This window comes from Stomoxys calcitrans, chromosome 2 (genome assembly GCF_963082655.1).
Source record: "Stomoxys calcitrans chromosome 2, idStoCalc2.1, whole genome shotgun sequence".
Classification (NCBI taxonomy): domain Eukaryota; kingdom Metazoa; phylum Arthropoda; class Insecta; order Diptera; family Muscidae; genus Stomoxys; species Stomoxys calcitrans.
In genome coordinates this window covers 212,376,518-212,402,183 of record NC_081553.1, presented here as the reverse complement: position 1 = coordinate 212,402,183, position 25,666 = coordinate 212,376,518, and the positions used below count along the sequence as shown (strand labels likewise).

The window sequence follows — 25,666 nt, the reverse complement described above, 5'->3', positions numbered from 1 at the left end:
ACCGCCGGTTGGTAGCTGTGTCCCAATTAATGGCCAAGCTTACAACCCCGACATAAGTGGGTTACTATCTGGCCATGATCGTCTGGTTCTAGGGGAATTCAATGCGCATCACACTTCATGGCGTTCTCCCCTAGGTAACGACCAGCGTGGCATAGCTTTGGCAGAGCAGATTGAAGGCTCCACGTTTTGCACGGTGCATAAGGATGCCCCCGCTAGGATTACGAGGAGGTGCAGAAGCTCGCCAGACATTTCCATTGCATCCCCTGATCTCCTGAGTGACGTATCCTGGTAAGCCCTACATCACTTTGGGGTTAGACCACCTACCCATAGTTCTCATCATCGACCGACCACCCGACTTCAAAACCTCTAAGCGCCACACGTTTATTAATCAGAAGACGGCCGATTGAGCCTGCTTCAGAGAGTATACCAATCGCCGCTTCAGTGAACTGCCACCGCCTTCGTATGTGCCAGCTGCCGAGAGGAAATTCCGAGACCTCATTAATGCAGCAGCAGCTCGCTTTATACCAGCCGGTCGAATACACCAAGTGCGGCCCAATTTCTCTGCGCTGGTGGTGGTACTCGCAGGCGAGCGTAATAGGACTCATTGTATGGACCCCGCTAACCCCATAATCAGTGAGCTGAATCTGGACATAAACAGGGTGGTTAACGAACATAGGCGGAATTTGTGGCTGGAAAACTTGGAACAATGTAATTTAGGCACCGGTTTAGGCAAGCTGTTGTCTACTGTCAAGTCACTCTCGAACCCCGGTAGAAGGGATGACAGGACCTCAGTCACTTTTGGCGACATAACCGTGACTGATCCGTGGAGATGCGCCAGGTTGTTCAACCGTCAATTTATTGTGCATCCCGAGAGAGACAGGGCAAGGAGGAGAGCCATTCGCCGTATCCGTATGGTCTCCGAGCCGATGAACATCCATCACAATTTACCGTGGCCGAAGTTACGAATGTCATCCGTGGCGCCAAATCATCTAAGGCGTTGGGCCCCGACGGAATCTCTACATTGATGTTGATGAATCTGGATTCACCTCGAGTTGAGTACCTTACTACTGTCCTCAACCTGTCTTTGAACACTCCTATAGTTCCCGATGTCTGGAAAATGGGCAGAGTGATCCCGCTACTGAAGCTTGGAGAAGACCCGAGTTTGGAGGAGTCGTACAGATCGATCTTCCTTCTCTGACAAGTAGCCAAAACGCTTGAATCACTACTCCCCCCAAGCCTCGTTGCATGGACAGATGGACGGACAGACGGATGGACAGACGAGTGAACAGACGGACGGACAGACGGTCGGACATGGCTAGATCGTCTTAGATTTTTACGCGTGGCTTAACACAACTTAATGTCCCAAATTTCAGAAAAATCGGATCAAATGTGGCTTTTATGGACCTAAGACCCTGAATTGGCGGATCGGTCTATATGGGGTCTATATCAAGATATAGTCTGATATAGCCCATCTTCGAACTTAACCTGCTTATAAACAAAAAAAGAATCTGTGTAAAGTTTCAGCTCAAGATCTCTATTTTTAAAGACTGTATCGTGCTTTCAACAGACAGACGGACGGACAGTCGGACGGACAGTCAGACGGACAGTCAGACGGACAGACGGACGGACAGACGGACGGACAGACGGACGGACAGACGGACGGACAGACGAACGAACATACGGACGGACGGACGGACGGACAGACGGACAGACAGATGGACAGACCGACAGACAGACGGACAGACAGATGGACGGACAGGCGGACGGACAGACGGACGGACGGACAGTTGGACGGACAGACGGATGGACAGACGGACGGACAGACGGACGGACAGACGGACGGACAGACGGACGGACAGACGGACGGACAGACGGAGGGACAGACGAACGTACAGACGGACGGACAGATGGACGGACAGACGGACGGACAGACGGACGGACAGACGGACGGACAGACGGACGGACAGACGGACGGACAGACGGACGGACAGACGGACGGACAGACGGACGGACAGACGGACGGACAGACGGACGGACAGACGGACGGACAGACGGACGGACAGACGGACGGACAGACGGATGGACGGACGGACAGATGGACGGACAGACGGAGGGACATACGAACGTACAGACGGACGGGCAGATGGACGGACAGACGGACGGACGGACAGACGGACGGACAGACGGACGGACAGACGGACGGACAGACGGACGGACAGACGGACGGACAGACGGACGGACAGACGGACGGACAGACGGACGGACAGACGGACGGACAGACGGACAGACGGACGGGCAGACGGACGGACGGACAGACGGACGGACAGACGGACGGACAGACGGACGGACGGACAGACGGACGGACAGACGGACGGACAGACGGACGGACAGACGGACGGACAGACGGACGGACAGACAGACGGACGGACAGACGGACGGACAGACGGAGGGACAGACGAACGTACAGACGGACGGACAGACGGACGGACAGACAGACGGATATGGCTTGATCGTCTTAGATTTTTACGCGTGGCTTTACACAATTTAATGTCACAAATTTCAGTAAAATCGGATCAAATGTGGCTTTTATGGGCCTAAGGCCCTAAACCGGCGGATCGGTCTCTGTGGGGGCTATATCAAGATATAGTCCGATATAGCCTATCTTCGAACTTTACCTGCTTATGGACCAAAAAATAATCTGTGTAAAGTTTCAACTCAATATCTCTATTTTTAAAGACTGTATCGTGATTTCAACAGACAGACGGACGGACAGACGGGCGGACAGACGGGCGGACAGACGGACGGACAGACGGACGGACAGACGGACGGACAGACGGACGGACAGACGGACGGACAGACGGACGGACGGACAGACGGACGGACAGGCGGACGGACAGACAGACGGACGGACAGACGGACGGACAGACGGACGGACAGACGGACGGACAGACGGGCGGACAGACGGACAGACGGATGGACGGACAGACGGACGGACATGGCTAGATTGTCTTAGATTTCTACGCTGATCAGGAATATATTTATATACTTTATAGGTCGGAACTAGATATTTCAATGTGTTGCAAACGTAATGAAAAAATGAATATACCCCCATCCTTCGGTGGAGGGTATAAAAAACTTTATTGTGGGAATATCCACCATTCTTCCTTTTAATCCCACATACACATCATTTTCATACTTTGCTAATTAAATGTTTCGCACTATCACCTGCAAGTTTTAAATCCAATTTTTTGATACAAGTTTTTAATTTATTTAATGTATTTTATATCTTCATTTCTAATTCCCAGGTCCTTTTCAATTCTTATACTCCCCCAAAAATATGATTTTTTAATTCTCATAAAATTCTATGGCAGACATAAATATGAAATAAGGAGCACACAAAAAGAGTAAATAAATATTCCCTCCTTTGGGAAGAGCAGGAGAATGGTTACCAAGTCAACGTAAATTTTTGGGCTAAACTACATGCCTACCAAAGAAATTCTTAGAATTTTTCCAAACGAAAAAAAGGGATAAACTTTAGAAGTTTGGTGTTACTTTTAATATCATTTCAAGGAGAGCCCGTTCTCATTATTTTTTCTGCCTTTCTATCATCTGCCAACATCCTTTTGGGGGAGGATATGGGTTTTTATTTTCCTGCTTTATTGTAGTAGCATTGATTTTATACTTTTGTGACGATTCATGTGTGACAGGTGGAAATGTTGGCAACATAAAATGGGTCTACCCCCCGGTATAAGGCATCAATGTTGAATATGCTGGCTATGATGGCCTTGCCACACTCATGCACACTTATAATACAGTATATTATAAAAAAAATATATATAAAAAAATATATAAAAAGTGACCTTTGAAAAGTTTTTATTTTTAGATTCAATAAATTTAAATACACAACAAATATAAAGGACTTGCCTCTCATATAAATAACTCTCAAAGGTCAACAAATGTGTAGGTGTAAATGAAAGCTCTATGCGATAACTTGTAAATAGTCTTCATATTTCAATGGGCCAAACTGCGTATAAATGTAAAGGGTTCTCCAATAAGAGGACAGAGTAGAAAGGAAAGGTTTCAACCAAAAAAATTTAAATTTATAATCTTTTTTGTATTTAAAAATGAAATGTTGATATTTTTGTACCAAGTTGTGGTATTTCCCGAGCTTGAATTGAAAAACAGCAAAATAAACCATTAAGGAAAGGCAAAAGTCGGGCGATGCCGACTTTATAATACCCTACACCTACCTTATAGGTACAAAGTGGGAGCTATATCTAGTTCTGAATCATTTTTGATGGATCTCGCCGGATGTTTTCAGATGGCTTAGTAAATAATCCGTATCACATTTCGAGCAAATATGTTCAAACTGTATTAACCACGGTTGACAAATGACAACATTATTGCAAATTACCCAAAATTTGATAATGTGGTACTCGTAGAGTAAGGCGTTGCGCAAAATGTTGGCAATTTTAGTCAAAAAATGCTCTTGCAATGGCTCTTGAAGTGAAAATCGGGCGATATACATATATGACAGCTATATCTAAATCTGAACCGATTTCTATCAAATGCAACTATAATGTCGAGAAGCAAGAGAAAATCCTTCCTGCCATATTTCGAGAGAATCGATTAACAAATGACCATTTGATTGCATCATTACTGCAAATCGGACCAGAATATATATGTGAGAGCTATATCTAAATCTGAACCGATTTCAAAGAAACTTTACAAACATTGGATAAGTCGTCGAGCAAATCGTTGTACGATGTTTTGGGAAGATTGATTAATAAATGAGCTTGCAGTGGCTCTAGGAGTGAAAATAGGGAGAAATATATATTGGGTTGCCCAAAAAGTAATTGCGGATTTTTCATATAGTCAGCGTTGACAAATTTTTTCACAGCTTGTGACTCTGTAATTGCATTCTTTCTTCTGTCATTTATCAGCTGTTACTTTTAGCTTGCTTTAGGAAAAAAGTGTAAAAAAAGTATATTTGATTAAACTTCATTCTAAGTTTTATTAAAAATGCATTTACTTTCTTTTAAAAAATCCGCAATTACTTTTTGGGCAATCCAATATAAGAGACCTATATCTAAATCTCGACCGATTTCCATGAAATTCACCAGTAATGTCGAGAGTCTTAAAAGAGTCCTTCCTGCCAAATTTCGAGAAAATCGGTTAGCAAATGACCATTTTATTGCATTATTACTGAAGATCGGACGAACATATATATGGGAGCTATATCGAAATCTAAACCGATTTTTTCCAATTTCAATAGGCTTCGTTTCTTGATCGAAAAACATGCCTGTACCAAATTTGAAGACGACCGGATGAAAACTGCGGACTGTACTTTGACAGACGGACAGACAAACAGACGGACAGACAGACAGACAAACAGACAGACAGACGGACATAGCTAAACCGAATCAGAAAGTGATTCCGAGTCAATCGGTATACTTATATATATACTGGGTCTATCTATCTTCTTTTTGAGTGTTACAAACTAATTCAGTAAATTATAATTTCCTGTACCACAGTAGTGGTGAAGGGTATAATTATTCGAAAAATATACGTACCAGTTTGCGTTATGGCATCGTATGAACTACGAGCTGTATGACGACGATAGTATAGTGACAGGCATCAAAATACAACGGCTGCGTTGGCTAGGTCATGTTGTCAGAATAGATGAAGAAGCTCCAGCAATGAAGTCTTTTGAAGGCAAACACGGTGGTACACGCAAACCGGGAAGACCAAAAGCCCGATGGAAACATCCAGTGGTGTCAGAGATTATAAATGGGCGCAGAACATCGAGGAGCTTGGAACATTTTTCTAAGTTCGGCTAGTGACACATATGTTCCGTCATAGCCAATTAAAGCAAGTAACTAATGTTATCTACCTTAAAAATACTTTCACAGTATACTCATCCTTTTCGAACTGTCCCAGGACCTATCCTACGGTGTTAGAATGGTAGCAATTCGTCACCTCGTGTGACAAACCCTTATAAAAGGGATAGGTTTTTTCCATGTAAGGGGATGAGAACTGGGACCGGTCCTTATCACCAGAGGAAAAAAAATAGAGTGATTATTATTGGGTTGCCCAAAAAGTAATTGCGGATTTTTCATATAGTTGGCGTTGACAAATTTTTTACAGCTTGTGACTCTGTAATTGCATTCTTTCTTCTGTCAGTTATCAGCTGTTACTTTTAGCTTGCTTTAGAAAAAAGTGTAAAAAGTATATTTAAAGTTCATTCTAAGTTTTATTAAAAATGCATTTACTTTCTTTTAAAAAATCCGCAATTACTTTTTGGGCAACCCAATATATCCTTGGTGGGTTTCCCAAAACGTTTTGACTTGCTCTGGATGCATTGGTAGCTCTTGCAATGCTTCTGGCTGATCTTTACTCCAAAATCGACAATTCTGCTTATCTACGTACCCATTGAGCCAAGAGTGAGCTTCATCGCTCAATGAAAGAAGAGTGCGATGAGCATTCTCAACAGAGCACGCATTTTGTTAATAAAATTCAATCCAATAATCCAAGCGTTGATCGTTTGTAAGATGATTCATGGTTTGAAACCAAACTGAAGATGTCTGACAGTGAAATAAAATAGACAGTGAAATAAAAGTGCCTTTATCTTGAATACCTTTCATTTGATTCCCTTATTGTCGTGATTGGTGTATGCATCAGCTTATCTGCGCAATCTGGCTAGAAGAACGCATACCCGATGATTGGAACCTCAGCATACTATGTCCCATACACAAGAAAGGAGACAAGACGGAATGTGCCAACCGCAGAGGAAAGTCTCCTCCCCATCGTATACAAGATACTCTCGATCATACTGTGTGAAAGATTAAAACCAAAAGTCAAGGAGATAATTGGTCCCTATCAATGCGGCTTTAGACCTGGAAAATCCACCCTAGACCAGATATTCACACTGCGGAAAATCCTGGAAAAGACTCGAGAAGGAAAAATCAACACCTACCATCTCTTTGTTGACTACAAAGCCGCCTTTGATACTACTTTACGTCCAAAGGTATTTGAAGCCATGTCTGAGGTTGGTATACCTGCTGGAGAAGATTATAAGAGATGCAGATGTGATGTGGCACACTAATCACAAGAGAACACATGCTACTCGCCTATGCCAACGCCATCGACATCATAGGTCGGTCATCGGAAGCAGTAACTGCAGCTTTTGAAAGAATCGAAAGAGAGTCAGTGAAAATGGGTCTGGCAGTAAGTGGAGATAAGTCGAAATGGATGGTTTCAACTCCCAAAAAGCCTTGCACAACCGAGCAGATAAAGAAAGTGGAGAAAGTTGGGAACCACAACTTTGAAACAGTCAGTAACTTTATCTACCTCGGCACCGCCGTTACCGAAACGAATGACACCAGTTTTGAGATTAAGCGAAGAATAATACTGGCAAAGAGATGCTACTTTGGACTAAGAAAGCAGTTTAGAAACAAGGCCACTTCTCGACAGACGAAGTCTACACTTTACAAGACACTGATACTACCCGTGGCTATTATATGGTTCTAAAGCATGGGTACTTGTGAAAGCAGATGAGGCAGTTCTTGGAGTATTTGAGAGAAAGATTCTTCGTAAAATATATATGGACTAGTTTGCGTTAATGGAGATTATAGGCGACGTATGAACCACGAGCTCTATGAGCTGTATGACGACGACAGTATATTTACAAGCATCAAAATACAACGGCTGCGCTGGCTAGGCCATGTTGTCAGAATGGATGAAGAAGCTCCAGCAAAGAAGTCTTTTGAAGGCAAACACGGTGGTACCCGCAAATCGGGAAGACCAAAAGCCCGATGGAAAGATCAAGTTGTCGGAGACACTTCGAAACTTGGTGTCAGAGATTTTAGAATGAGCGCAGGAGATCGAGGCGCTTGGAACGCTATTCTACTTCTCTACAATTAAAGTAAAGTAAAGATGCATTAGTGGCTCTTGCAATGCTTCTGGCTGATCTTCGCTCCAAAATCGAAACTTCTGCTTTCTTGCGTACCCATTGAGCCTAAAATGAGCTTCGTCGCCCAATGGAAGAAGCGTGCGATGAACTTTCTTAACAGAGCACGCATTTTGATTAAAAAAAGTTCAATAATTTGCCAGCATTGTTCGATTGTAAAATGATTCGTGGTTAAAATATATATCAAACTGAAGATGTTTGACAGTGAAACAAAACACGAAGCGGGCGTGAGCTGTTTAAACCAGTGTTGCCAAACAGATAATGGCTAACAAGTAAGAAGGCGTTAAGTTCGGCCGGGCCGAACTTTGGATACCCACCACCTCGGGTATATATGTAAACCACATTTCGTCAAAATCCAGTGAAAAATGCATACCTTATGCCCCATAGCAGCTCTATAGATATCATCCGATTTAGACCAAATGCTTATAAGCACAAGTCACTGTTCAACCGAGAGATCGGTCTATATGGCAGCTATATCCAAATCTGGACCGATCTGAGCCAAATTGAAGACAAATATCGAAGGGCCCAACACAAGTCATTATCCCAAATTTCGGACAATAAATGCGCTTTTTATGAGCCCAAAACCTTAAATCGAGAGATCGGTCTATATGGCAGCTATATCCAAATCTGAACCGATCAGGGCCAAATAGAAGAAAGATGTCGAAGGGCCTAAGGCAAATCACTGTCCCAAATTTCAGCAAAATCGGATAATAAATGTGGCTCTTTTGGGCCTAAGACCATAAATCGGAGGATTGGTCTATATGGCAGCTATATCCAAATCTGAACCGATCAGGGCCAAATAGAAGAAAGATGTCGAAGGGCCTAAGGCAAATCACTGTCCCAAATTTCAGCAAAATCGGATAATAAATGTGGCTCTTTTGGGCCTAAGACCATAAATCGGAGGATCGGTCTATATGGCAGCTATATCCAAATTTGGACCGATCTGGACCAAATTGACGAAGGATATCGAAGGGCTCAACGCAACTCACTGTCCCAAATTTCAGCAAAATCGGATAATAAATGTGGCTCTTTTGGGCCTAAGACCATAAATCGGAGGATCGATCTATATGGCAGCTATATCCAAATTTGGACCGATCTGGACCAAATTGACGAAGGATGTCGAAGGGCTCAACGCAACTCACTGTCCCAAATTTCAGCAAAATCGGATAATAAATGTGGCTCTTTTGGGCCTAATACCATAAATCGGTGGATCGGTCTATATGGGGGCTATATGAAGATATAGTCCGATATAGCCCATCTTCGAACTTAACCTGCTTATGGACAAAAAAAGAATCTGTGCAAAACTTCAGCTCAATATCTCAATTTTTAAAGACTGTAGCGTGATTTCAACAGACAGACGGACAGACGGACGAACATGTCTAGATCGTCTTAGATTTTCACGTTGATTAAGAATATATATACTTTATAGGGTCAGAAATGGATATTTCGATGTGTTGCAAACGGAATGACAAAATGAATATTCCCCCATCCATCGGTGGTGAGTATAAAAATCACCATTTATATTCGATAAGCAGCAGTCTCCTAATGCTGGCCACATTTGTGAGGTGCTATGCCATGCAAAAAACTTCTCTCCAAAGAGGTGTCGCACTGCGGCACTCCATTCGGACTCGGCTATAAATAGTAGGCCCCTTATCATTAAGCTTAAACTTGAATCGGACTGCACTCATTGATATGTGAGAAGTTTGCCCCTGTTCCTTAGTGGAGTATTCATGGGCAAAATTTGCATTTTATCTTACTCCTTTGGTTGATATTCAAACTTCCCCATATCTGGTGCTGTGTATTAGCATCACTTGCTACAATGATTCAACATAACACCTCTTGTTGGGAAACTCATCAGTAGAGTTTAATGAAATACGAGAGAGGATAAAAATTTGCATAAGTTTTTAATTACTTTTGCGACATAGAGTTACATGCTTTAACTTTTAATATAGCATGTAAGTGTTTAACTTACTTTATTATGCATCTTACTCTTATATGTTCTTCCATTTCAACGAAATGTTCATGGCCTATTTAGTAAAACTCTAGTGCAAATATGTTTTCTGCTTAATTTTCCATACTTTTAATGAGATGTTACCGTGATTTTTCCGATTAAAGCCAGATGCTGAAACAGTCATAATTTTTTCAACTACACACCACCATTTAACAAATATGACCATGTGCTGATTTAATATCCTTGGAATAGTTAACTGCTCTCTATGACTTATTTTCCTTTAAAAAAAAAATACCTAAAACTTCAATGGGGCACACATACAAGTTACGACATCTGAACATTTAACCCTCAATGTCACTTACTTGTGTTGTATGTGTGCGTGTGTGTGTGCTCAAAATTGCTTTTTGTACCGTTAAGCATTACGTGCTGTACCTGAACTTGGTAATGATTTTATTTCAAGTTGCCATCTCTCCTTTTCTGGCATACACCCATATACCAATAAAGTTTTCTACTTTGGTATCTCTTTTGGACCACCACCTGCTGTCGTCGTCCTGTTATGCCATTGGGGATTAATGAATTTTAATCCTTTATTTCCACTAGAATTGTTGCGCATAACTTAATTTGTGGTTGATTTCAGGCGATTAGACTAACCAACTCTCACACAGACAAACACACACACACGCACACCTGCATACACATAAACTGTAATTGTTGTCAGCAGCTTGTCAAATGTAAAGCATAATGTTTTCCAACATTTTTTGCTGTTAGGGAGGAGGGACACATTTAAATGACTATAAATGCCCTGCTATGGAAGGTAGAAAAATGTGGGGTTTAAAATATGTTCCCAAAAATAAAGAATCCAATTTTTATCAAAATGAGCACTGTTTTATGACATTAATTAGGAAATCCTTCGGGCTTTTTACGATGTCATTAAAACGATTGATTATGCCATAAAAAATATTAAAAAAGCTTATGTTTGGAAAATTCATGGTACTTTGGATATACATCAGAGTCATACTCATATAGGGAGCACTTGGTTAATAGCATACAACGAACAAGTAAAACCATTTCCGAATCTTGTAAATCCACCACCATGGATTCTGTTAAAAATTTGCTAACATATAAAGGGTGATTTTTTAGCAATTAGCTTTCTGGCAAAACGGGTTTAAACAGCTCACTCACGTTTCGTGTTTTGTTTCACTGTCAAACATCTTTAGCTTGGTCTATGATGTAACCATGAATTATCTTACAAACGAATACAGTTTGAAAAACTTTCCTATAGCTCCTTAAACAAGTAAAAAGGCGTTAAGTTCGGCCGTGCCGAACTTTGGATACCCACCACCTCGGGTATATACATAAACCAATTTTAGGCAAAATCCAATGAAAAATGCATACCTTATGCCCGATTGCACATCGACGGACAATAAATGTGTCTTTTAAGGCCCCAAAACCTTAAATCGAGAGATCGGTCTATATGACAGCTATAGCCAAATCTGGACCGATCTGGGCCAAATTAAAGAGGGATGTCGAAAGTCTTAAAACAACTCACTGTCTCAAATTTCGGCGACATCGGACTATAAATGGGCTTTTTATGGCCCCAGAACCAAAAACCGAGAGATCGGTCTATATCCAAATCTGGACCGATCTGAGCCATAATGCAGAAGTATGTCAAGGTGCTTAACTTAACTCACTGTCCCGCATTTCGGCGACATCGGACAATAAATGCGCTTTTTATGGGCCTAAGACCCTAAATCGGAGGATCGGTCTATATGGCAGCTATATCCAAATATAGACCGATCTAAGCCAAATTGACGAAGGATGTCGAAAGCCCTTACACAACTCACTGTCCAAAATTTCAGCAAAATCGGATGATAAATGTGGCTTTTATGGGCCTAACACCCCAAATCAGTGGATCGGTATATATGGCAGCTATATCCAAATCTGAACCGATCTGGGTCAATTTAAAAAAGGATGTTGTAGGACATAACACAACTCACTGTCCCAAATTTCAGCAAAATCGGATAATAAATGTGGCTTTTATGGGCCGAAGACCCTAAATCGGAGGATCGGTCTATATGGCAGCTATATCCAAATCTGAACCGATCTGCGCCAAATTGAAAAATAATGTCGTAGGGCCTAACACAACTCACTGTCCCAGATTTCAGCAAAATCGGATAATAAATGCGGCTTTTATGGGCCTAAGACCCTAAATCGGAGGATCAGTCTATATGGGGGCTATATCAAGATATGGTCCGATATTGTCCATCTTCGAACATAACCTGCTTATGGATAAAAAAAAGAATCTGTGCAAAATTTCAACTCAATATCTCTATCAGTAGCGTGATTTCAACAGACAGACGGACGGACATGTCTAGATTATCTTAGATTTTTACGCTGATCAAGAATATATATTTTTTATAGGGTCGGAAATGGATATTTGGATGTGTTGCAAACGGAATCCATCCTTCGGTGGTGGGAATAAAAATCACCTTTTAAAGCATGATTGTATTTGTAACCATATTTCCATGTGGAGGTGGCTATCCTCTTCAAGCTCCTGTAGATAAGCAAGCTCGTTCCGGTAGAAAGGAACGATCGCCGCGGGAACAGGTTGGCCGTTGATTATTTAAAGGCGCCAATAACTCGCCTTGTCATATCGGGCATCGTAGGCACTCAGTATTTGTGCAAGAGCCGGTGCCACCCGACCCCTCACTGAAACTCTCCGCTCGATACCGCTTATTGTCCGCGACTGTAGTTACAGCTACTCCGGATGGAGTATTCCACTATCCGCAACCTGTGGAGGTGCCGGGTAGCTTGCAGCTAAGCTTCTCGTCACAGCAATAAACACCACACAGAGCGGACCTCAATATTCCAGCCTGTCTGGTGCTCACAGCTATCCCGTGCCGGGCTATGGTTGATGAGCACATGTGTACTTTGTGTACCAAATTTCTTTCAAATCAGTCAAAACCTTAAACTTCTAGGGGTTTGCTAAAGACTAATCTATAGGTCGATAAACATGGGAGCTATATCAGATTATAGACCAATTTGGACTGTATTTGGCACGGTTGTTGAAATTCATACAAAAATACTACATTTAATATTCGGGAGATCGATGTATAGTGGAGTTATAGTAGGTTTAAGACCGATTAAAAACGTATTTGACACTATAGTCGAACAACACACACAAAACACTCCGTGCAAAATTTCAGCCTAATTGGGTAATAATTGTGGCTTCCAGTGGCTCAAGAAGTCAAATCGTACCGTACAAGGCACAGTTGTTGGAAGTCATAACAGAACACTACTTGCGAAATTTCAGCCAAAATGTATAAAAATTAAAGCTTCTAGAGGCTCAAGAAATGAAATCTCGGTATCGGTTTATATGGGTGCTGGGATGTAGTCAGAGGGCTCAGGGGATTAAAAAAGGATTAAATTTTCTAAAGACAATAAGTAAAAGCGTGCTAAGTTCAGCCGGGCGAATCTTATATACTTTGTTTTGTTTGGATATTGGATACCATAGAGAAAGTCATTGTGCATAATTTCTATGGTGGTGGGTATAAATATTAAACTCGTAAATGAAAATCTAAGTTAAAATTCCGCGCTACTTACAAAATCCTTAATTGTTTTCCATGCCACGCTCCTAAGTTTGTTCTTACCTTAAGGAGCTTAGATATAGCTCCCATATATATCTTTCATCCGATATGGTCTTTAAAGGCTGTAGAAACAACAATTTTGGTCCGATCCTTACAAAATTTAGCAGAGGGACGGACGAAAGGACATTGGTAGATCGACTTAGATTGTCAAGACGATCAAGAATATATACACTTTATGGGGTCGCAGATCAATACTTCGAGATATAAGAAACGGAGTGGCTAGATGAATAAAAAGAGGACTTCCCAAAAGAGGCTAGGCTACGACAAGTGAAATATATATTGTCGCTATACCAAACGCTCTCAGAAGCTAAAGAGACAGAGCTTATGGACTACCCGCAAGCTTTAGGATATTTTAAGATATATAGAGTCATTGCCAAAGCGTAACTGTTAAAAAAAAAACAAGACCGTTAATTGCTGTGTGCCCGTCCATCTGTCCGTTTCTCTATCCGTCTGTTAATTTTTTCTACCCTTTCTTCCGTATGTCTGTCTATCTGTCCATCTAAATATCCACTAGCCTTATTATCTGCCTGTCTCGTCCTGTCTCTTATTTTGACATATTTTTATACCATACACCACTACTGTGGTACAGGGTATTATAGACCCATTGGTAAATATAGAGATGGACTCAGAATCACTTTGTGATTCGATTTAGCTGTGTTCGTCCGACTGTCCGTCTGTCCATGTCAATTTGTGTACAAAGTACAGGTCGACGTTTTTATCCGATCGTCTTAAAATTTTGTACTGACAAGTTTTTCGGTCTAGAGACAAAGCCTATTGAAATTGGAAAAAATCGGTTCAGATTTGGATATAGCTCCCATATATATCTTCGTCCGATTTGCAGTAATATTGCAATAAGATGGTCATTTGTCAACCGATTCTCTCGAAATTTGGCAGAAAGGATATTCTCTTGACTGTCGACATTACTGGTGAATTTTATGGACATCGGTTCAGATTTTGATATAGCTTTCATATATGTATATATCGCCCGATTTTAACTTTTATGGCCACTGCAAGCGCATTTACTGACCCAACATTTTGCACAATGCTTTCCTCGACGACTACCACAATATCTGAGAAGTTTGCTTCAAATCGGTTCAGATTTAGATGTAGCTCCCATATATATGTTCGTCCGATTTTGAGAGATACTGCAATAATGTTGTCATTTGTAAACCGTAGTTGTTACAGTTTGAATATACTTGCTCAAAATTTGGTTTTGTATAAAAAATAGCCTTTCAAGAAGTAAAATTTCAATGAAATTCTCTAACAAATTTCCACAAAGTTATGTATAAACTCAAAATGTTATTAAATTTTTGATTTTCCCCATCCTACCGCCCAATTTTGCCATTTCCTTTATTTTTTTTTTTTAATATACTGAGTCGAATATAAACAGTAATACAGGTCTTTTTTTCCTTCCATAAATCCAATAGGTTTTTCTGTTTCTTCTTATAAAGTAAATTACCTCATTCATGTTTATACCCTGCGCAAATGAATATGAATATGCGGTAACTTTGACTTTGCCCACGCAAAAAGTGAAATCCATACAAAAGGGTTGGCTAATTAGATATGGCATTATATGAATATTGAAATGAGGTTTCCCTTCGTTATTTTTTTTTTTTACTTTTCTTAATTGAACATGAAATTTATATTTAATGTAGAAGAACAAAAGGTTTTCCACATTTTCCAATTAAATTGAAATAATCATTAAACAAGTAGACACCGGCAGTCGACCTTTTTTTTGCAAGTCCACAATTGCAGCAGAAAAAAAAATACATCTTAAAAAAACATGTTTTATCAATGGTCTTGTTTGTTTGTATTTCCTTTTATTAAAGTACGTTGTTAATTAAAACTGTTTTACCTTTAAAAGGAATTAATTAAAAGTTAATGATATTAAATAAAATTTAAGCGAGAAAAAAAAAATCGACGAACTTTTAAACAAGTAAAAAGGCGTTAAGTTGGGCAGGGCCGAACTTTGGATACCCAGCACTTAGGGTATATATGTAAACCACCTTTCGTCACAATCCGGTGCAAAATACATATCCCCATAGCAGCTATATCGAAATATATTTCGATTTGGACCAACTACTAATAGGTACAAGTCATTGTTCAATGACAGTGTATAATTATAACGAATATCGGTCTTTTAAGTAGCTATATCTAAAAATAAACCGATCTAAACCATATACGACACGGATGTCGAAAAGCCTAACATAAGTCACTGTGTTAAATTTCAATGAAATGCGAATTTTATGGGGCCAAGACTTTAAATCGAGATATCGGTCTATATGGCAACTATATCCAAATCTATATCGATTTCGGCCAAGTTGCAGAAAAATGTCGACGAGACAAACACAACTCAATGTCCCAAATTTTGGCGAAATCGGACAATGAATACGCCTTTTATACGCCCAAAACCTTAAATCGAGATATTGGTCTATATGGCAGCTATATCCAAATCTTGATCAAACTGGGAAGGATGTCGAAGGGCCTAACACACCTCAATGTCTCAAATTTTGGCAAAATCGGTTAATAAATGTGCCTTTTATGGGCCTAAAACCCTAAATCGGCGGATCCGTCTATATGGCAGCTATATCCAAACCTAAGCCGATCGGGCAGAAGTATGTCAAGGGGCTTAACACAGCTTACTGTCCTAAATTTCAGCAAAATCGGATAATAAATGTGGCTATTAGTGGCCTAAGACCTTAACCGGCGGATCGGTCTATAGGGAGGCTATATCAAGATGCAGTCCGATATAGCCCATCTTCCAACATAACCTGCTTATGGACTCTCTATTTTAAAAGACTGTAGCGAGATTTCAACAGACGGAAGAAAAGACGGACGAAAACGGGTAGATCGTATTAGATTTTTATGCTGATCAAATATATAAAAATTTTATAGGGCCGGAAATGGATATTTGGATTTGTTGCAAACGGTATGACAGGACATGAATATACCCTTATCCTTCGAAGGTGAGTATAAAAAATATACCTTTGTGAAAAATAAAATTTAAATTGAAAATATCATAAATGTACAATTGCATATCCGTTCCAGAATGGCAGACTTATTTCCACTTATGTTTTTCCTATCTCACTTTGCGCCGTTCGGAGTTTAAACTTGTATCGGAAAGCACGTGTGGTTTCTTTACAAATTTTTACTCTATATCCAAATCCGTATTGATAAATATTTCCGGTTGAAGGGGTATTTCGGAGCCTTTAAAGTAAATATAAGTTTCGTGCTCTACTTTCAAACACATTTTATATGAGCACCTTATTGGCATGATGAGTAAATAAGTTTTGTTTGCCGGTGGGGTGTACCCCATGGTCTTTTATTCCAAAAATGAGTATCAATTTCCCGAAAATCAATCAATTTCCACCCTAAAAGCTTTTATATAATAGGAAGGTATTTTGGGATGGGGCGGCTCCCCAAACACATGGCTCTCAATCACTTTTCGTTTGAGCTCTATATTGTCGTGATAAGTCTATATATCTATGTGGCGGGTTTTGGGCGGCCGCCAAGCCGACCCCACCAATAGAAACCATGTTTTGGTTTTGGTGACTGAGAATGCAAAACAACACTAAATTCGAACAAATCGCATTACCAATTTCTGGGATCTGTTGTTTTTGAAACCTATGGTAATGCGAAGTGCTTTTTAGGGGAGGGATGGCACCTCAGACATTTCGACTCAAATTTGGATATCAAATTCGTTCTCCAGGGAACCGTTAATTTGAGCCTTTTAATTTGGAATTAATTTCGTCATACAGTTTGTAATATCTCGAAATATGCGTCTAAGACCTCATAATGTATATATATTCTTGATAGTCATGTCATTTTAAGTCGATCTAGCCATGTCCGTCCGTCCGTCCGTCGGTCTGTCGAAAGCACGCTAACTTTCGAAGGAGTTAAACTTGTCACTTGAAATTTTGCACAAATTCATTTTTTTAGTGTAGGTCGGTTGGTATTGTAAATGGGCCAAATCGGTCCATGTTTTGATATAGCTGCCATATAAACCGATCTTGGGTCTTGACTTCTTGAGCCTCTAGAAGGCGTTATTCTTATCCGATTTTATTGAAATGTTGCAGTATTTTGGTATCACTTCCAACAACTACGCTAAGTATGGTTTACATCGGTCCATGTTTTGATATAACTGCCATATAAACCGATCTTGGGTCTTGACTTCTAGAGCCTCTAGAGGGCGCAATTCTCGTCCGATTTTATTCCAATTTTGCACCTAGTGTTTTGGTAGCACTTGCAATAACTATGCTAAGTATGATTCAAATCGGTTTATAATATGGTATAGCTGTCATATAAACCGATCTTGGATCTTGACTTCTTGAACCAATATAGCGCGCAATTCTCATCCGATTTGGCTGTAATTTTGCATGAGGTGTTTTATTATGGCTTCCAATAACTGTACCTGATACAGCTGCCATATAAACCGATCTGGGATCTTGACTTCTTGAACCTCTAGAGGGCGCAATTCTCATCCGGCTTCTCTTATGACCCTCAACACACGTGGCTAATATAGTCTGAATTGACCAATAACTTGATACAGCTCCTATATAAACCTATCTCCCGGTTTTGCTTTTTGAGCCCCTAAAAGGCGCAATTCCTATCAATGTTCAGCATTCATTTATGGTCCGTATAGTCCTATAACTTGATATAGGTTCAATAGCATAACAGTTCTTATTCAATATTCTATGTTTGTCTAAAAAGAGATACCGCGCATAGAATTCGACAAATGCGATCAATGGTGGAGGGTATATAAGATTCGGCCCGGCCGAACTTAGCACGCTCTTGTTATATGCAGAACTTGTCTAGAAATCTAGTCCGACTTTAATTTGGATACCTATTAATATATCAAATAGAATCTTTAAAGTCCAAATCGGATGAAAAATGTATATAGGAGGTATATCTACATCTGAACCGATTTTTATGAAATTTTGCACACATATGAAGACGTCAAATAAAACACCTCGTGCCATATTTGGTAAAGATTGGGCCAAAATTGTGGCTGCTACAGCTTTAAAATTCCATATCAGATGAAAAATAGATATGGGAGCTATATCTAAATTTGAACCGATTTTTATGAAATTTTGCAATCGTATTGAAACTTCAAAAAAAAACACTTCGTGTAAAATTCTGAAAAGAGCCGAGCAAAATTGTGGCTACTATAGCCATAAAATTCCCATATCGGATGAAAGTTATGTATGGAAGCTATATCTAAATCTTGACCGATTTTTGTGAAATTTTGCAGACATATGATGAAGTTAAATAAAACACTCCGTGCCAAATTTTGTAAAGATCCGAACCAAATTGTGGCTACTACAGCCTTAAAATTCCATATCGGATGAAAGATATATATGGCAGCTATATCTAAATCTAAACCGATTTTGACAAAATATTGTACACGTATGGAGACGTCAATCAAAACACCTCGTACTAAATTTTGTAAGGATCAGTCCAAAGTTGTGGCTTCTGCAGCCATAAAAGGGCATATCGGATGAAAGTTATATATGGGAGCTATATCTGAATCTGAACCGATTTTTTTCAAAATCAATAACATTCGTCCTTGGGCCAAAGAAGTGATATGTGCAAAATTTCGTGATAATCGGAGTTTAAATACGGCCTGTACCTTGATCACAAGAATACAGGGATAGATAGAAGGACATAGCGAAATCGAATCAGGAAATGAGCCGATCGGTATACCTAACAATGTGTCTTGCTCTTCTCCTTCTTAGCGCTGAAAACAAATGCTCAAACTTATAATACCCTGTACCACAGTGCTGGTATAGGGTATAATAATAATAGAGATAACAAGTAAAAAGGCGTTAAGTTCGGCCGGGCCGAACTTTGGATACCCACCACGGGTATATATGTAAATCATCTTTTATCAAAATTCAGTGAAAATTTCATACCTAATGTCCCATATCAGTAATATCAAAATAAGTTCCGATTTGGACCATATACTAATAAGTACACTAGCTATATCTAAAAATAAACCGATCTGAACTATATACGACACGGATGTCGAAAAGCCTAACATAAGTTACTGTGTCAAATTTCAGTGAAATCGGATTATAAATGCGCCTTTAATGGGGCCAAGACTTTAAATCGAGATATCGGTCTACATGGCAGTTATATCCAAATCTTGACCGATTTGGGCCAAGTTGCATAAAAATGTCGAAGAGCCTTACACAAAGCAATGTCCGGCTAAAACGGACAATAAATGCCTCTTTTATGGTCCCAAAACCTTAAATCGAGACATCGGTCTATACGGCAGCTATATTCAAATCTGGACCGATATGTGCGATATTGCAGAAGTATGTCAAGGAGCTTAACTTAACTCGATGTCTTAAATTTCGGCGACATCGGACAATAAATGAGCATTTTATGGGTCCAAAACCATAAATCAAGAAATCGGTCTATATGGCAGCTATATCCAAATCTGAACCGATCTAGACCAAATTGAAGAAAGATGTCGAAGGGCCTAACACAACTCACTATCCCAAATTTCAGGAAAATCGGATAATAAATCTGGCTTTTATGGGCCTAAGACCTTAAATCGGAAGATCGGTCTATATGGCAGCTATATCCAATTCTGAACCGATCTGGGCAAAACTGACGAAGGATGTCGAAGGGCCTAACACAACTCACTGTTCAAAATTTCAGCAAAATCGGATAATAAATGTGGCATTTATTGGCCTAAGACCCTAAATCGGCGGATCGGTCTATATGGGGGCTATATCAAGATATAGTCCGATATAGCCCATCTTCGAACTTAACCTGCTTATGGACAAAAAAAGAATCTGTGCAAAATTTCAGCTCAATATCTCTATTTTTGAAGACTGTAGCGTGAGTTCAACAGACAGACGGACAGACGGACGGACATGTCTAGATCGTCTTAGATTTTTACGCTGATCAAGAATATATGTTAACATCAAAGATGTTTGCTGGGATGTCAGCCAAACAAAAAATTCTTTATATTGGATTTCGATACCAAAAAAATTGCTGATTCTATTGATTAATTCATTGACCGCTGTCAGTCAACATTGTCCGCCTGCAACAACAAACAGTGAACCATCATGATTTGTAAGCAACAATATGAAATGGTAATGGTAATGAAATGTAAGCATTTCTACAGCTAACGCAAGGGTCAACAATCCGTATCCACCAGTACCGCAGATCAACAGCAAACACAGCAAAGCGGGTAACCTGACACCTCATGACGACAACAATAACAAAATCGTCAATCAGCAAGAAACCAATAGCAGCACCAGCAACAGCACCAACCAACAGCAGCAGCGCCAACAGCAGCACCAACCAACTTCAACCTAAGTTTAAGATTTTTGATTCAGTTCTGTAAAAGCACTCAAATTAATAAAAACAGAAATGTAGTAACTGTTAACTGGCGCCCAACAATCCATCAACGCACCCGGAGGCTGTGACCAAGGACCAAAAAAACACCCTAGAAGACCACAGAGGCTGTAGCTACAACTACCGGCTCAACACACGTCAACAAGTAAGCGGACGATTCTCCAAGTAGATTTAACGAAAGGACAACGAAATCGCCTCCATGGACGTATGGAAAATCTTTATAGGGATACATTTGTAAGTAGGCAGTGAACAAAAAAAAAAAAAAATTTGTGAATCGTAGATTTAATAATTAAGAAGAATTTAAGTACAAAAGTGAAAAAAATGTGAAAACTCTGGTAGAGAAAAAAATTTTGGTGAATAATTAAAGAATTTAAAAATTGTAACTTCAGGAAATAGAAAAATCAATAGAATTAAGAAAAGTTGGAAAAAGTTAGATTTAATAATTAAGAAGAATTTAAGTACGAAAGTGAAAAAAAATGTGAAAACTCTGGTAGAGAAAAAAATTTTGGTGAATAATTAAAGAATTTAAAAATTGTAACTTCAGGAAATAGAAAAATCAATAGAATTAAGAAAAGTTGGAAAAAGTTAGATTTAATAATTAAGAAGAAAGCAGCGCCCATTGATTGAAACCGTTAATCTAGCACCTCCCAATCAACTATCAGTTCCGACATCGAATTCAACAAACTTTCCAAGAGACGTACCAAGATTATCTCAGATACCTTACTTCTAACGGTATTACGATCGAGGACGCTCGTAACTAAGAGGGGAGGTGTTAACATCAAAGATGTTTGCTGGGATGTCAGCCAAACAAAAAATTCTTTATATTGGATTTCGATACCAAAAAAATTGCTGATTCTATTGATTAATTCATTGACCGCTGTCAGTCAACATTGTCCGCCTGCAACAACAAACAGTGAACCATCATGATTTGTAAGCAACAATATGAAATGGTAATGGTAATGAAATGTAAGCATTTCTACAGCTAACGCAAGGGTCAACAATCCGTATCCACCAGTACCGCAGATCAACAGCAAACACAGCAAAGCGGGTAACCTGACACCTCATGACGACAACAATAACAAAATCGTCAATCAGCAAGAAACCAATAGCAGCACCAGCAACAGCACCAACCAACAGCAGCAGCGCCAACAGCAGCACCAACCAACTTCAACCTAAGTTTAAGATTTTTGATTCAGTTCTGTAAAAGCACTCAAATTAATAAAAACAGAAATTTAGTAACTGTTAACTTATATATACTTTATAGGGTCGGAAATGGATATTTCCATGTGTTGCAAACGGAATGACAAAATGAATATACCCCCATCCTTCGGTGGTGGGTATAATAATAATGAATTATCGGACCACAAATGAGGAACAATTTTTCCAAATACCAAGGTGACCAAATTAAGTTGTCTACCAAAAGTCACCCGGACCACTTAGTGTTTTGAAATTTTGCACCTGCCTCCATGACACATCAGTTTAACCATCCCAAAATTCATAGAGTTATCTCTATCCATTCTCAAATGGCATATTTTTAATCAATTTATGCCGCGTGCCGTTATACGACACCTCCTTGTGTAGAAGTTTTTACATAGGTGCCTTACCAAAAGGTACAGTACCTCATAGATGTCGCCATCATGCTCTCACCATGATTCGAACCCAGGTATTCATATGCGGACATGCTTACCTCTGCGCTATGGTGCCAGATCGGACATTATTTGGACATAACTGGCCCATGACCAATCAACTGATTTATCAGATTTTATGGAAATTTGGCTTTTTTATATATTCTGGGTATCCAAAAAGTGACCCATCATATCTTAATGTTTTTAATTGTTAAAATTTTTCCTAATTTTGATCTTATTAAACATTTTTGTTACCAGCTGCTTAAACATTTCAATCCCATCATACAACGTTTTTCCCACACTTAATTCACTGAACTACTACCACAGGGTTTTGACGATATATTTATTATTTACCATATATAATTCTCAGATCATAAACAATGATACAATGCCAAGTTGACATTGTTGACAAAGCAATGCCATTGTGTATTATGGCTTCCAAACATACCCCCACACTCACACCAACACACACACATACATACCATCACCCACATTTTTTACTATATAAAGCTTAAAGGGGGCCTTAAATCTTAAGAAAAACAAGGCGACAATGATCAATGCTGACAGATTGAAGAAATTCGTTTGTGTGTTGACACGAGAAACGCGAGATGGGAATACGAAAAAAATATGCATAAATATCCAAAATAATATATGGCAAGTTCACACACATACGCCCACCTACATATTCATGCAAAAAAAAAAGAAAAAAGAAACCTACCTTGAACACTAATGCGACTCCTTTCCAGGTGTATTGTGGTTAATCCGAAAATAAACAGCATTGTCATGTATTCCAGCAACATTTCATGGGAATTTTCACACACCGTGCCGCTGATGATGAGGTGGTGGTGGTGCCTTACAATGTTGATGAGGATGATGATATAGATGATGACTATATTGGTAATGGTGCCGGTGCCAGTGTTGATGTTGTTGTTGAGTTTGAGTTTCTTGATGCTAAGGTTGATGTTGAATTTGTTGTTGAATATGTTGTTGTTCTTTTGTTTGCCTTCAAGGCTTTGTAGGGAACAGCAACAGCAATAATAACAACAACAACAACAAAAAGTGTAAGGGAAATCAAAATTTACACGTTCATACATATATGTATAGACAAGTAACGTTAGCAGCAAATGGCAAAACTTAAGCAGGATCAATTTAAGGGGATTTTTTTTTCTTTTTTGTTATTTTGTTGATTTTGGTGATTAAAAGGTTTTGAGTTTCTTTGGTTCTTTTGGGAATATAATTCTTTTTTTACAAGATTTGTGTTTTTTTTTTCTTTTAGGGATTTTTTTGTTTAATTTTCTTAGATTTTTTAGTATGCCACTTTAAGTATACCTTATTTTTATTTCAAATTTTCTTTGAATCTTGGGTGGACTTTTTTTAGTTTTTTTTTAATCCATATTTGGTAGTATCTCACTTTTATTTTTTTTTTTAATTTTTTATTTTGTTTGGATCTTTTGGGATTTTTTTTTGTTTAATCTAAATTTGGTAATATGCCACTTTTATTACTTCAAATATTTTATTTTAGTTTTATTTTATTATTCTTTAATTTTTATTTATTCTTTTTTCTGGAAAATCTGTTTTAAAGTCTTTTTTCACTCTTCCTTGTTTTCTTGGTGCAGATTTTCTTCTGATTTTTTTATTTTATGTTTTCTTTCTCCTGGGGCATGCTGTTAGCTTAGTTTGCAGCGACCTATATTTCCCAGTGCGTGAGTCTTAGGTTCGATTCCCACCAGAGCTTTTGTTCTGTTATTTGTTTGGCATCGCAATGGCCCTATATTTCCCAGTGCGGAGGTCTTGGGTTCGATTCCCACCAGAGCCTTTGTTCTGTTGCTACTTCGGAATCGCAATGAACCAAAATTACTGAAGTGAGTCTAATGTTGACTATCATTATCACCTTAACTTCTCATTTTTTGTATTTCTTTTCACTTTTTTTCATATAAACATTTTTATAAATTTTTTTATTATTTTTTTATTGTATATAATTTTGTTTATAATATTTTTTTAATTTCTGTTTATTCCATATTTTTTTATTGTTTTTAATTAATTTTTTTTTTTTTTGTTTTTTTCGCTAATCCGAATTTTTCAGATTTTTTTTCTTTAGGCAAAAACGGTTTAAGTGAGACTGTTTTTAGACTGCCACTATAGCCTCAATAATACCACCCCTGTAGTTTTTTTTCTAATTTTTCTCCATACTTTTTTAAGGTTTTTTGTTTTTTTCGCTTATCCGAATTTTTCCGATTTTTTTTCCTTGGACAAATTTTAGACTGGCACAATGGCCTCAATAATTCCACCCCTGTTTTTTTTTAATTTTTCTTTACTTTTTTATCTTTTTTTTTTTGTTTTTTTTTCGCTTATCCGCATTTTTCAGATTTTTTTGCTTTGAACAAAAGTGGTTTAAGTGAGTTTGATTTTAGACTGCCACTATGGGCTTAATAATTCCTTCCCCGTATTTTCCTTAATACCGTATATTTATTTTACTTTTTTCCATTACTTTTTCTAGTGTTTTTAATTGGGATATTTATTTTTTTCGCTTATCCGAATTTTTCAGATTTTTTTATTTTTTTTTAATTTCTGTTTATTTTAATTTTTTTCCATAATGTTGTTTTTGTTTTTAATTATTTTTTTTATTTTTTTCGCTTATCCGAATTTTTCAGTTTTTTGATTTCTTTGGACAAAAATTATGTGAGTCTGATTTTAGACAGCCACTATTACCTTAATAATTAAATCGCCGTATTTTCTTTAAATACTTTTTTAATTATTTAATATATTTTTTTTTCATAACTTTTTTTATTGTTTTTTATTTGGATTTTTTTTCGCTTATCCGAATTTTTTCAGATTTTTTTTTAATTTTTTTTTAATTTTTTTTTTTAATTTCTGTTTATTTTTATTTTTCTTTTGTCATTTTGTTGCTGTTTTCAAATAGGTTTTTTGTTTTTATCGCTTATCCGAATTTATCATTTTTTTTTCTATGGATAAAAATTGTTTAAGTGAGTCTGATTTTAGACAGCCACTATGGACTTAATAATTCCATCGCCGTATTTTCTTTAAATACTTTTTTATTATTTAATATATTTTTTTCATAACTTTTTTTATTGTTTTTTATTTG

General features: G+C 38.6%; 1 protein-coding gene and 1 long non-coding RNA gene across 3 annotated transcripts in view; one reads left to right on the top strand and one right to left on the bottom strand.

Annotated features, from left to right (window-relative positions):
• Window positions 1-23,942, bottom strand: part of LOC106089206 (hemicentin-2) — a 61,992-nt gene extending 38,050 nt beyond the window's left edge. For both annotated transcript variants that reach the window (XR_001221570.2, XM_013255002.2), the window contains exon 1: window positions 23,282-23,942. Coding sequence is in view for 1 of the 2 variants with exons in the window: in XM_013255002.2 (XP_013110456.1) it covers window positions 23,282-23,657 (376 nt within the window). In the remaining variant the exon portion in view is untranslated. The remainder of the gene's footprint in view (window positions 1-23,281) is intronic.
• Window positions 20,499-20,969, top strand: LOC131995284 (uncharacterized). Its single transcript, XR_009397347.1, has 2 exons — window positions 20,499-20,653; window positions 20,706-20,969. It is a non-coding gene; the product is annotated as an uncharacterized LOC131995284 (long non-coding RNA).
• Window positions 23,943-25,666: the final 1,724 nt, after the last annotated feature.